The sequence below is a fragment of the Urocitellus parryii genome, chromosome 6 (assembly GCF_045843805.1).
Source record: "Urocitellus parryii isolate mUroPar1 chromosome 6, mUroPar1.hap1, whole genome shotgun sequence".
NCBI classification, from domain to species: Eukaryota; Metazoa; Chordata; class Mammalia; order Rodentia; family Sciuridae; genus Urocitellus; species Urocitellus parryii.
In genome coordinates this window covers 183736932-183751175 of record NC_135536.1, presented here as the reverse complement: position 1 = coordinate 183751175, position 14244 = coordinate 183736932, and the positions used below count along the sequence as shown (strand labels likewise).

General features: G+C 49.6%; 1 protein-coding gene across 2 annotated transcripts in view; it reads left to right on the top strand.

The window, feature by feature from the left end:
- The window catches only part of Ptprt (protein tyrosine phosphatase receptor type T), a 1043151-nt gene that overhangs the window by 261981 nt on the left and 766926 nt on the right, over positions 1-14244 (top strand). For both annotated transcript variants that reach the window (XM_026383218.2, XM_026383217.2), the window contains exon 2: positions 3818-3943. In XM_026383218.2, the coding sequence (XP_026239003.1) occupies positions 3818-3943 (126 nt within the window). The remainder of the gene's footprint in view (positions 1-3817; positions 3944-14244) is intronic.

Here is a 14244-nt window from a genome sequence, read left to right as displayed (position 1 = left end):
TAGCTCCGGGGGGAGAAGGCAGGATTTTTGTTTCCCACAAACATGATGGTGGTGAGGTTGACGTGGGTTAAATGGGGCCACCTGCTCCTCCTACCTGAATGGGCTCAGCATCCCAATGAGTTTCCTTAGGAAACCTCTCCAGACATCCGTCTTCCCTTGAACACAGACAGCCATGGTTGGGCCATTTATTTATTTTTTTTCTGATCAGGTATTGTGGCTTCTAAGAATTGTACCAAAAGAGAAGCCATTTTTGGAAGAACCAGAGGCTCAGTGGTGAGATCCAGGGTTTGAATATTTCCTGCTTTATTTAGTCCAGGGGCAGCATGGCTTCCCTTTCTTCTCCTCCCTCCTTGGCTCCAAGTGGCCCTGATATTACTGTCAGGGCTTGGGCTGGTGGCATGGCTCTGTGTCTCTGTCGTCCCTGAGAGTTCCCAGTTCCTTTTGAGGCTCGGGCACTTTAGACCTTACAACGGGAGGTTTCCTTATGGTCACCTTGTCCCTGCAGCCCAGGAAATGATGGCTCAGGCGTGGGCAGGACCGTGGGCTAGGAGGTTGTGCCCCTCTGGCAGTGCAGTGCCGATGGCGGTCAGGTCCTACGATCCGGAGCTCACAGCCACTCTGTTTCTCAATCGGTTGACCAAGAGGAAGAAAACCCAGGGGTGACTTCTTGAAAAATACTCAAGTGTATTTTCGCTCCTGAAGAGTTTTTAACACTTGTCTCGGAATCAAGCCAGACCATCAGGGTGTGGGGTACCTAGATTGTGTCTTTGGGGTCCCAGTGAGTTGCTCTTCCTTGTGTGTGTTTGGGTGATGCTATCGATTTATATCGAAGAATGATTATAAGAAACATTTCCATGAGATGGGCCATGCACTTGGGATGTGGATGTGACTTCAGATATGGGGTGCTGTTTCATTCCTGGATGTGAGGTTTTTGTTACAACAGTCCCTGCAGAGGAGCCTTGTCTGATCTAAACCCTTGGACTGGTTGTCATTTTCCTGAGTGATCTGATGTTTATTGCATGAACACAGTGTCCGGTACCTGGCCAATTTTTCCATTTAATATTGGGTGTCAGAAGCTCAGAGTCAAACCTATCCCCCCCCGCCCTTTTAGCAGATGGGCGTGAGGGAAATTGCAGCCCGGATTTGTAACTCCCTCCTCTGTCCTGCTTCTCTTTCCTTTCCTGTCCTCAATTTGATTTTTGTCACCACGCTGTACTTTTCGGCTTCTATATTTATCAGGCTTCTGCAGCTGCACCAGTGACCAGTTAGACAGCATCCCTTTAATGTTGTTTTGCTTTGGATCTGAGGTCTCTCCTCCCGAAAAGCTCGTGATTGGCAAGGGAGCAATGTTCAGAGGTGAAACAGTGTCATTATGAGAGCTGTGATCTAAACAGTAGATTAATCCATTTGATTAATAATTGGGAAGACTACTGTGCTGGGGAGTAACTCCAGGCAGGTGGGGCGTGGCTGGAGGAAGTAGGTCATCGTCATGGGGGTGTGCTCTGGGGTTTTATATTTTGGCCCTGGCACCTCTCTTGCTCTCTCTGCTTCCTGGCTGTTATGACCTGAGCAGCTTCCCTCCACTGGGCCCTCTGCCATGAAGTTCTGCCCCACTTCAGGCCTAGAGCAACGGAGTTGGCCAACCAGGAACGGAACCTCTGATACCATGACCCAAATAAACTTTTCCTCCTCTAAGTTGTTCTTGTTGGGTGTTTTGGCCCCAGCGATGAAAAGGTTGATTAACACAGAAAATGGAGGTCTGGGTTCTAGGATGACATCATCTCAGAGGGAAATTACATCCATCCCCAGCTGTAGTTCCTGCATTTCCTGGAGCCCAGGAATGAGCCATATGTCCTAAGATTCAGATGACAGTGTGATCAAGTGCAGGACAGGCGCTCGTTTCCAGAAAGTCTTCTCTAAGAGACACTGAAGTCCCTTTGAGGGATGACAGATGCTGCAGAGTGGGATAGAAATGGCAGCAGGGTCTGAATATCCCAAAGAAATAGTGGCTCAAGGCAGCTTTTGACTCCATGCTAAGTGAGCTCTTCCATCCATTTCGAGGTCCTCACCACAGGAGACCTGGAACCCCAGTGTCAAAGGTCAGACTGTCGTAAGGGGAACGTGTTTGCTGCAGAATGAAATGAACATCATAGCTCAGCAGATGGAGGCAGCATGTAGCCTAGGAAATGTCTGTGAAGCGGAGATGTGCCCCTGGTCATTCGGGGAATAAGACCTGACAGCAGTCAGCTCGGGGGTGACTGCCTACCTATGATTGTGCAGGGTTGGGTAGGTGAAGCTCAGGGCTTGGAACAACAGGTGATTGTGCCGTTAGCATTTATTGCCTGCCTAAGATTCGCTTGGTGCTGTCTTGGTCCCTTTGTGCTGCTAAAACAAAATACATGAAACTGGGAAATTTATAAAAATAGAAATTTATTGCTCCTGGTTGCAGAGGCTGGGGAGTCCAGGATCAAGTTTCCAGGAGGTTCCGCATCTCGTGAGGGCGTTTTCCTAGATGGTGCCTTCTCCGTGTCCTCGTGTGGCAGAAGGAGCAAACAAGTTCCCTCAGGCCTCTTTTATAAGGGCATGGATTCCATTCATGAGGGCGCTCCTAATCACCTCCCCAAAGTCCCACCTCTTAACACCATTGCATGGAGACTGGGGGGTAGGTTTCAACATATCAGTCTTGGGGGGGGGGGACATGAAGACTTTCAGTCTGTTGAAGATGTCATTCTCTGGATGGTGGGGAACAGATGGGCATGTACAGGAGTGGGAAGGTGATGTGATGATGTCTCTGAGCATAAGGGGACATCAGAGGGACAGTGTGGAGTGTGTCTGGGAGACTGGCCTGCAAGCTGCTGTGGGAATCGGACCTGCTGCCACCTCCTGCCTTCATACATTCGGTGGGCCCCCCTGGACTACCTCCAGGGAGAGGCTCCCGCTCTTTAGAGTCCTGTTAATTCTCCTCCACTTCTTCCCCTCCCCCCTCCAGAACATCTGCAGGCACCTGTTTCTCTGGGCACACCACCCTGTCCTAGCTGGAGACTCCATTCTCTATCCCACGTCTTTCATTGTCACCTCCCGGGGACTTTTGGCCCAAAGCATATGCTTAGTGAATCCTTGTCATGTTGAGTGAACAGCTTACTGTCAGACGGTGGATGGCTCGAACTTCAAGTTCAAAGGAGAAGCTTCACACGTTATCAGCATCCACTTTCCTGTGTTCTTGGTGTACGCTCATTTAACTTCTCACCAATGCACTTGCTGCTCCACGGAAACGTGGGTTTTCAGAACGAGTTCACAGAGAAGGAGGTGGGCATCAAGACCATATTCTGTGCCGCTGGCTTTTCCTATTTTAATTCATTTGATGGTATTTCCCTCCACGTTACAGGTGTGGAAACTGAGACGTGGGCCAAGCGTGCACAGCTTTGCAAACCAAGGCATGGGTCCAGCTCTGCAGCTAATGCCCTTCCTGCTGCCTCGAAGCATCTCTCCATGTTGAAGGAGCAGTTACAGAGGCATGCCGTGGCATTCATCTTTCCTACTTAGAATGAGATGTTGCTGTTTACTTTCTCAGGAAGGAAGATTGAAATCAATGTAACGAGCCTTATTAACTTTTTAAAACAGGGGGGCCTGCAGATGCGAGTGCCCTTCCTACGAGCACCAAAGCAAATATAAAAATCCAATTTGCTTGTCTTTTTTTTTTCTTAGTCTTCTTCAGAGTTTAAAATGCAAAGCTGTAAATGAAGAACCCATGAGACAAGGGTGACAAACCCAGCCTCAGACGCGGGGATGTATTGACCAATATCTCTTCTGTTTGCAGGTGGCTGTTCCTTTGATGAGCACTACAGCAACTGTGGATATAGTGTGGCCCTGGGGACCAATGGGTTCACCTGGGAGCAGATCAACACGTGGGAGAAGCCAATGCTGGACCCAGCAGTGCCTACAGGTATGCCGTCTGTCTCTTTCGGGGCTGTAATGGGGAAGAAATTGCTTATGGATCGAATTGTCTGAAAGGGACTAAGATAACTCCATAGAAAGTGAGTTTCTCATCCTCAGATAAGTTCAAGCCATGACTGAGGGAGTTCTTCAGGATGTAGAGAGAGTCACGTATCACCTGGATTTAGGGATCTTTAGGGTTTCTTTTACCTTTGAGATTCTCGCTAGTCCTAGGGTGTCACTGGGTTTTGCTTGGGAATCTGATAGTGTTGGGATTTGGGAGGGAAGGAAGATCCGGGGATCTGGGGGAGGATTTGAAGTCTGCCCCTTTCTCCAGGCTGCACAGACACGGGTTGCAAGTACATAAGGAAAATTCTTCAGTGAGAGCATCACTCCAAAAGTCAGTGTCCTGACCTTCTGAATACCCAGCCTGTCCTCAGTCAGTGGAGCCAAGATTCCAGTGCAAACTCCTGATGGCCGTCTGCATGAGGCGGGCTGAGGAGAGGGACAGCTGGTGCATTTTAGGGGGAATACCCAGAGCAGACGTGCTCATTCTCAGGGAGAACACCTGGGGACTGGGGTACCCCTGGAGGAGGTGCATCTTAAAGAGGTGAGACAAGGTAGCAAGAATTGCAACCCTGGGAAAGTTAAGAGCTCCCTCTGGCCCCGCTGGGTTGGCAGGTGGAGAGGGCGGCTTCTCTGTGGGTCCTCTGGGCCGAGGGCTCCCACAGCCCACCCAGTCCTGGTTTCCCAGCAGCCCCTCTTGATGCTGGCCCTTGCTTTTCTTTGTCTTCTCCTTGGCTTTCTCTGACCTTTAAGCATCTGTGTTCTTTGGGTGGCTCTGTCCTCTTTCTACCATGGGCCTCGCCACTCCCCTGGCTTCTGATGCTGTCTGTCCCCTGGTGATTCCAACATTCACGACTCCAGCCCACATCTCTTATGGGCTTTAGACCTACACAGCCCACTGTCCAGTGTCTTCTCGGCCACCTCTGGTGAAGGGGATTTTCCAGGAGGCCATTAAGTTGGGGGCAGAGAAGATGCTTGGAGATGTTCAGCTGAGGGTGTGGCCTCATGGACCAAAGCAGAAGGCCCCTGGATGGCTCTGCATAGAGGCTGTTGAGGGTACGGATTGTGTAAGTTTCTTTTGAGTGTTAGTGTAAGCCTTGGGAAGGATGAAGGTGTGCTGTAGTATGAAAAGGAGCATTTCAGATCTGGTAGCTTCTTGTTTCATTTAGTGAAGTCATCCACAGCTGCATGTGCCCATGAGGAAGGTGACGTGGAGCAACCTCTGCAGCTGTTGTCCTATCAGGATTTTTAACCAGGTTGACTTTAACCTCAGAAGTGCCTGGGTTTAGATGATACTCGTTCCTCCTGCTAGAGACACCAAGAGCCCCAAATACCTGTACTTTGAGCATGTCACATGTTCTCTGCTCTGCTGGCCATCTTTGATATTGGCTGAATAAATCTGGATCCTCTAGTGTGTGTTATGTGTGTGCATGCATGTTGACACGTGTGTGCATGTGTAACGTGTATGTGTGTAGGGATGTGTGCATGAAAGTGGACGTGTGCCTGCTCTTTCTGCTCATCTTTGGCTCACCCGAGGCCCTGCAGGGTCTTGTAGGCTTCTCCAGCTCAATGTCTCCAAAACTGAGCTCTTAATCCTTCCTTCCTCCTTCCCTGTCTCCTCAGTCCCCAATGTTCCTTGTCCTGGGAAAACCCGCTCCACCCACTCGGCCGCTGATTCACAACCCAGAGGGCAGAGTTCTTTTGTCAAGTCACTGCTTCACCCCCTGCCTTACCCCTTGAGTGCATCTTGGGTGTTTCCAAGCCTCTCTGTCTCTGTACCACTTGCTGGTAGAGAGCTCCCCCGGCTCTTTCCTGGGTAACTGGAGAACTTTCTAAGAGGCTTCTTGACTTTGATTCTTTCTCTATCCAGAAACCAAAGAGGTTATCCTAGAATATCAGCCTGTGCCTGTTCCCTCTTCCCTACCAGGTCCCTATCCAGTTTCTGCTTAGAGTCCTTCTGTGGCTTCATTGCTCTGAGGAGACCAGAGCCCACTGCAGCCTTGAGGCCTTGACGTCTGATCCAACAACCTCTGCGTTCACCCTCATCCAGTCCCACTCCCTGCTGTGCTCACTTCACAGCGGATTCTGTCCGTTTCCAGAATGTTCCGACTCTGCTGCGTCAGGGATTCACATGGTCCTCTCCCTCCACCCTCCCTCCACCCTGCCCTCCTGGTCTTCTTCCTGTCTCAGTCTGGGACAGCTCCCACCCTAATAAGCCCCCCCACCCCCACCCCCACACTGCACTTTTCCCAATGACACATGTCATAGCTGGGTTATTTGCTCAGGGTGTGCTTTGCCCCAGATGAGAAGCTCCACGTAACTGGGGACCATGGCAGTCTGCTCCCGCTGTGTCTTCAGTGTCCACCGCAGTAGATCCCTAGGTGTTCACCAAACAACGTCTTGCTGGATGGCTGCGTGGATGGACAGGCAAAGGGTCTTACTCCAGTGGGTCTGTCATGAAGGAATGAAGGGTGCACATCCTTTGGGCCTCGCTCTTTCCCCCTTGCTACTGTCCTTCCCATTTTACAGATCAGAACACCAGTGTTCCCAGCTGCCAAGTGAGATGGCCGCTCTTTACCCTGGCCGCTGTTTCTCCCCAGAGATGAGACGCTAACTTCTCATCTTAATTTTCTCAGTCCCTCATTACAGCAGAGTGTCATTTCATAAATATTGGATTGTGCTAATACAATCTTCTGAGCTGTTCTAAATAGAGGCATTTGATAACGATCACTGGAATTATTCTGTCGTGACGTGCCTGTGGATTCCAGGGGCCGCGGTGCTGCTGAGGCAGAGAGCATGAAAGCGAATTTGGATTAGGCGGAACTGTTTGTTCTTCTCCTGGGCAAAGGCTGGAATCTGACTCTCTCTCTCTCTTAAACCGAGCCATTTCCATCTCTCCTGAAATCTCTTTTGAGGCTGTTGATTCAGATGTTCCATAGCCTTTTATGGACCCCCTGTGTGTGAGAGACAAGCTCTGTGCTGTTCTTGATCAGGGTAAATCAGAACATGTCATTTTATCACTTAATCCCTCCAGTGGCCTGCCACATAGGATGAAATCTCCACTCCTCTTCATGCCAGTAAGGTCCCCATGATCTAGTGTCATCTGCAAGATCCCTTTCTTCTCTCTCAAAATGCTCCAGACACACTGGCTCTTCTCCATTTGTTGGACATGTTGTTCTTTCCTGGCACCGGACCTTTGCACATGCTGTTCCCACTCACGGGAATGATTCTCTCCATTCTTTTCTTGGCCAGTTTCTTCAGGTCTCAGCTTACACAGCTTCCCACAGAGCTCCTTCCTCATCTGTTGATCTAAAGAAGGTCTCCTTTATTGCTCTACTCAGTATATCCTGTTTTTGCTTTTTGAAGCCCCTATCATGGACATACTCACAGGTCAGCCTATTCGAATCTTATACCATAGCTGAATGACCTGGGACTTCCATCCCTTTGCCTCAGTTTCCACATCTTCAACTTGGGGACAAGCATAAGAGTTCAGTGGAGGTCCTGTGTGAGTGTGGACTGTCTACACAGGGCAGGGCTCAGCTCCTGTTGGTTTTTCCAGGTCCTTTTCTGAAAGAGCCAGCCCACCTTAGGACCTGGCCCCTCCTCAGGCTCAGAGGTACCAGATGCTGCTGTTCCTCAGGTGGTTGGTGTTGGCCAGAGAGGCTTCCTGTCCCAGCATGCACTGCAACCTGGAGGGCTGGATGCCTCCTCCCTGGGTCGGACTTTACCTGTGCCACGGTCGCGCTCCTCCTCATCCCACTCCTGGGCCAAGCTGTCGATCGGGCTGGCATACTAGGTTCAGACCTGGTTTCCCTGCTCGTCCACCTGACTGGACTCTCACAGAGGAATGGGGGTTGCTTGGCCCATAAACCCTCTCTCTGGATCTCTCTCTTGTCCATGGAACTGACAGATCTCCTCCAGCCTCCCCCATCCTTGGTGGAGCCTGAGGAAGAGCGGGAACCAAGCAGGAGGGCCTCTTGGGGACTGTAGAGCCACATGAAGCCCAAAGGCAACAGGGCTTGGGAGTTTCCCTCTGATGCCTGCAGGACATTATTTTAAGTGTCAGAAATGAAGAAGGGATGACCTCAGGCTGCCCCCTGAGTTTTTGTCTCTCTTGTATCTGCTGCATTTATCTCTCTTATTGACATCCACTTCGCTCTGACCCTGAGCCCCTGGAGAGGCGAGATGTTAAGTTGGAGTCACCACTGGGGTCCCCCATTCCCCAGGGTTCCGTGACTTCCTGGAGACTTAAGCCAGCCCTTGTGATATATCCTCCAAGGAGCTGGCTCCCTGAGGTCCCCTTGTGACTCCACTGCTTCCTTCCAGGGCTAGGAGCCATTGTCTGGGCTCAGCCAGCCCAACTGCCCCACCCAGCATCCCTTCTGTGGCCTGCCCCTCCTCGGGGTCTGCTGCTGAGCAGGGCAGGGCCAGAAGACCCTCTCTGTGCCCCTCCCAGGGTGGGGATTCTTCCCGAGCCTTCTTAGCCCTCAGAGGCACCTCGCTCTTGGCCTGGCGTCTCTGCAGCCCACATCCTACTCTCTAGAGTAAGTTTAAACTTGGGGGGAAAAAAAGAAGAAATAAGGGAATCCTGACCTCAAGCAGCATCTTCTCTGCTTCTCCGCCCACGTGTATTTCTAGAGCAGGGAAATACAGGGAATGGCAGAGTTGCCTGATGGGAGGGAGGGCAGGGACAGGGACGGGGCCCTGTCTGGGGGAACACCCAGGTGCACAGGCATCAGGAGGTTTCAGCCCGTCAGCCTGACACGGCAGCAGGAGGGGGCCCCCGAGGCGGTGCAGGCTTTCCTTCAGGCCCCTGGGCCTCGGCTGTGTGTTCCCACCTTGCTCTCACTGCTGAGGGTATAGATAGAGGACTGGGGACAGTTATGGATAGAATTGTCCCCTCCAAAGGTGAGCTGAAGTCCTAATTCCCGGTGCTGTGAATAGGACCTTATTTGGAAAGGGGGTCCCTATAGGCATAACTGAGTTATGATGAGACTGTCGTACTGGGCCCTGATCCAGGGTGGCCGGTGGAGGCAGAGGCACAGGGCAGGAGGCCTCGTGAAGGTGGAGGGGGAGGTGGGAGTGATGCCTCTACCAGCCAAGGGGTGCCAAGGATCGTCCTCACTGGACCAGGAAGGAAGCATTCCTTACCCTGAGCCTGTGGGGAGAATGTAGCCCTGCCAACACTGTGTTGAGGCTTCTGTCCTCCATCCCAGCCACCTGACCCTACCACCAGCCAGGGCACCTCTTAGAGAACTTAGAAGAAGAGTTAAGTTTCCAATACTTCAAGAGACCTGTGTGGGTTCTCTTCTAAGGAAGCTGGCATTGGCCATCCGTCCATTCCAACCAAGGACTAGATCCGGTGTCTTCCCATGCAACATTTCAACTAATGGGCCACCATCCCGTGAGTTCAGGGATATTGTCACCTCTTTATTTTGGAGAAACCTGAGTCCTGGAGAAGGAAGGGGCTGGTCCAAGGCTATGTGAGTTTCGTGTGGCCCAGGAGGTAGCTTGAAGCCCCCACGGGTGAGAAATACACTGCCTTCAGGGTGCTGTCATCAATTAAGTATCTTTTAAAATGATTCCTATTTGCCGTCATGATTTATGATGGTAGAAATAATGCACATTCTTTGAAGAGGATATGCACAATAGAGATAGCGACCACGAATGAAATGAAAGTCACACGTGCATAGAAATTCACATAAATATCTATTTTTCTATTTAATGCTGGTTTTTAGCATTCTCTTCATGTCATTAAATATTCCTCAAAAGCATGTTTTCTGAAAGCTTCAGGGCTTTCTGTTCCAGTGGCTGTTCCACAATTTATTTAACCACTCTGTACCGTTGCATATTTAAGTTCCTCGTCATGACTCCCAACTCGCGTGGCAGGGAGCGCCCACATACACCCCTGCGCTCATCCCCCGGGGCGAATTATCAACTTTGCATTCATAGGTACGTAATTCTGTTTTCCCTTATGCACCCAAAACCCCAGAAAGCTGTGTATTATTTTTGAGATCTGGAGGAAGAATATCATCCATCCACATGTTAACCATGTAGTCCTAGAAATTTGCCCATGAGTTGATGGTTGGGAAGTGTTTTGTGAATTCTGAAGCACAAAACACAACTCAGAATTGTGGGGTCCCCTGCACGTACCTCTTGGCTTAGGCCCTGGATGGAGAATTGAGTTTGAACTAGTATTAACCAGAGTGGTCCAAACGCTGGCTGATCCAGGTGGACGTCCGCTGTCAGAAGTACGATGGGGTCTTCGGTGGGACTGTATGAGGCAGGGTTGTTCATGGTCTGTGTACCAAGAGAGCTTCTGTCCCCCTGGGCAAGGACAACGTTGTTAAAAAAAATTGCTGTTCTTAATAGTTGAACTTTCCCATGGTGCATCCCCAGTGCGTGTCTCCTGCCCCCGTTTCCTCTTCTGTCCTCTCTGTGTTTTGTTCTGGGAGTCCAGTCTTCACTCCTGCTTGTGGATTTTGGGGACCCTGCTGCCCAGGACTTTGCATCTAGGAAGGAGGAGCCCGCAGCCAGAGGCTGGTGAGTTGGCATGTCCGATGGTAGTGGTGGTGTCCAGCCACGGTGCTTGTACCCAAAGACCTTGTGGGACTTCTTGCTCGGGGGTCACCTAGTGGGGCTTCTGCTTGTTTATCAAGCCTGATCCTAAAACTTCCTCTTCATGATTAGCTTTCCAGTTTTCTTCTGGATCTTTCCTAGTTTGAGACAGATGGTTGATTTTTCTTGTTTCAGCCACAAACCCTGCAGGTCACACCCCCATGCCGACACGTTGGCTACAGCAGGCCTCCTCTTCCCCTTCCTCTTCCATCAGAGCCCCGCAAAGAGGCCACCTCCTCCTGGAGGCCTTCCCAGTACTCCCTGCAGCACTCGCCTCCTCTCTGTGCTGCTCTTGCCGAGTTCCATGGGCCGTGTTGTCTCTGATCCCCCACCAGGGCTGGGTGCCTCCCCAGGGCATGGGCTGAATTCCCTGTGCCCTGCGTGGGGCCTGGCATGGAGGGTGGTCCATAGGGGCTCCCTGGTGTTAGGGAAGTCAGGGAGAAGGGATTTCAGGGGACCTTGGCGTTTGCAGGGCACCTGTAGCTTTTATGTTTGGAGCTTACTCTCAGCTTACCGAGGCTGGGGCGGGGATGGGCCACTTGGTACCACAGCCCCGTTGGTTTGGGCTCTTCTGCTCTGGAGTTGAAAGCAGCATTCTTGGGGCAAATACAGGGACTCTGGGGATTCTCTCTGGCTTCATGCCAGGGCCTGGAATATAGTCACAAGCTTGTGGAGGGACTTGTAAGCGGCTTCCCTTGCAAAAACATGATACCTTCCAACGGACCCACGTTCCTTTAATGTAGCACTTACATTGAAATGACCCGGATATACAGGGCTTCAAGTCTCCTCAATTGCTCCTGATATTATTATTGATTGGTTTAAAGCTATACGTCCTTTGCTTCCATTTAGCTAGTCACACTTTTTTTCTTCCCTCATTAATGACAAACGATTACGTATTCTTAAAAAATGCTGAGTTGGTACTTATAAGCTAACTCCCTCCACCCCGTCTCAGCTCACCCCGATATCTCTACTGTCAGATTGGTATGTATTAAAAGAGAGGGACAGAGAGGGAGAGGAAGAAGGAGGAGGGGAAAGAAAGGAAAGAAGAGGGGAGACAGGGAGAGATGTTTGTGGAGAGTAATAGTGATAGGCGATATTTTGATAGTGCTTCTTTTGTGGCAAGTACTATCCTCAGCACTTTAAATATAGCGACATATTTAATCTTTGCAACAGTCCCCAGATGTAGATATATTCACCTGCATTTTTACCAACGTGGCAACTCAGGCATAGAAAGTTTGAATGACTTGCCCAAAGTCCTGGTTGACATTTGGTGGAGCCAAATTTGCCCTGGGCAAGTCTGGGTCCACCCTGTACTTCTTCATGAGTCGTAATGAGTAGGATCAGAGCCTCCCAGTGGTTCTGCCGTGGATCTGTTTCCCTGCCGTGGGGTTGAGATCTGGTTTCCACCTTGTAAGGCCGCAGGGTTCTCTCCCCAGTGATATACTGCTTTTCATTCACCAACCCCCAGGAAGTGGCAGTGGGAGAAGGAAAAAAGTCAAAATGTTCTCACACACTCAGACTGAAGGGAAGATCTTTGTCTACAAAGTGCTCCTAGAAAAGAACTTACAAAGCTGCTCATATTATGGGATGGTCTCTCATGTATTCGGAATCACAAAATTAATTGGGAAAACTGCATTAGCCTGCAATGACCCCAATCAATGCTTGTTTGGGATGTTTACATGGATCACAGAATTGGTAAGAAAAAAAAGGGCAGAAAATTGAATACAGGTTTAGTAATTATCCCAGAGGATATGACCAAATGAAGATGAGTGCTGGTGGTCGTTAGAAACGAATGTCCTAAAGATGGCTTTGACCAGCAAAATAAAATCTTGCAGAAATAAGAATATATATATCTGCTAAGTAAATGGGAAGATACATCTGTTTTAACACACACATGATATTATACTGGATTCCAAAGGTATTGCATTCACAGTGGTGGGTTACAGTCTAGATCTTAAGCATCCCCCAGAGGGCTGTGAGTGGTGGCTTGGCCACCAGGGTGGCCAGTTGAGAGCTGGTGGGTTACTTTCAGGAGGTCTTTGGATCACTGGGGGTGAGCCATGGATGGAGATTGTGGGACTCCAGCCCCTTCCTCTTCCGAGGCCACGAGGGGAGTGGTTTCACCATGATGTGCTGCCGAGGCCCAAAGCAAGGGGCCATTTCATCATGGACAGAGACCTCTACGAGATGAGCCAAGATAACCCTTTCCCTGTATGAGCTGATTATCTCAGGTACTTGGTGGAGTGACAACTGTGACCAACACTGTGTAACTGGAAGCCAAGGTGACATAGACGGGTGTCTTTCAACTCTTCTGGTGGCAGTCACTGCTGCTGCAGTGCCTATGAAGAGTTGGGATAAAGGCATCTGTGATATATGGGAATGGACAACAAACACCTATTTTTCTTTTACCCCAACGTACGTACACCACTCACTGGACAGTGTTCTAAGGGCTTTATGTACTTTTAATTCAGTTAATATTCCAACAACACTAGGAGCTACATACTGTTTTTACTGCTCTTTGACAGAGGACACAGGGTCCCAGAATGTTAAGTAACGTGCTCATGAACGGAGATCGGGTGCTGGCAGTCTGGCTGCAGGGCTCCTGGAGCACCGTCTACTTTTTAATGAATATTTCATTTTATGAAATGTGATTTTTAAATGCTTATATGTGATTAATATTAGATACCAGAAGTAGACATTGGACAGATTCATTTATCTACACAACTAAAATTTTCATATTAAAGTTGTCTGAAGACCTTTTTGTGGATTTTTTTCCTCCGGGGAAAATGGGAAGCATGTTCTCCTTCTGACCACGAGGGCTGATCCTATCAGTTTGTTGAATTGACTCAGTCCGACATGGTGAGCCTGCCTCTGGTTCAGAGAAGTCACTGTTAACAGGAGTGTCATGGTGGCTGTCACACACCAGAGACACCTTTGATAGGACAGTAAAGAGCTTCCCTCCCAGCTCCTCAGACCCCTGCTGCTTGAGCTCCAGCCAGCCCAGGGCGACCTGAAGGAAGTCACTGGGGAACGTCCTCACAGTCTGGGCGATGCCAGCCCTGTGCCCTGCAATGTTCTCAGGGACGTTGGTCTGATGTGGCTACCGCCCCAGGGGCCAGGGCTCCTCCGCCTGAACACTCTCCCTTTTAAATGCATATATTGTCTTTTGAAATGAGGAGACAGGTTTTCATATGCCTTGAATTCTATGGCAATTTGAAATATAATTACACCTTTTGAGAGATTTGGAAAGAAAATTGTTTAGAACAAACAGAGTTGTTTTTTTTTTTAATTTAGTAAAAATGAGATGGCTTATGTATTTCCATAAAATAGAGTCCAACAATCTGGAAAAATCCAGTACGCACTGTAGTCTCATCAGGGGATGTCCTCGACCTGCAGGGTGTGATCTGGTGGCACGGCCACACAGGGCTACTGAGCATGTGACTCAGGGCTAATCCTGTAAGTGTAAGACACACACCAAATTTCAAAAACTTATATGAAAAAGAGAACATAAAACATCTCAACTATTTTTGTGTGGACTCCATGTTGACATGACTATACTTTAGGTAGATAGGGTTAGATAAATTATTAAAATTAATTTCTCGTTTCTGTTTACCTGTTTAAAAAAAT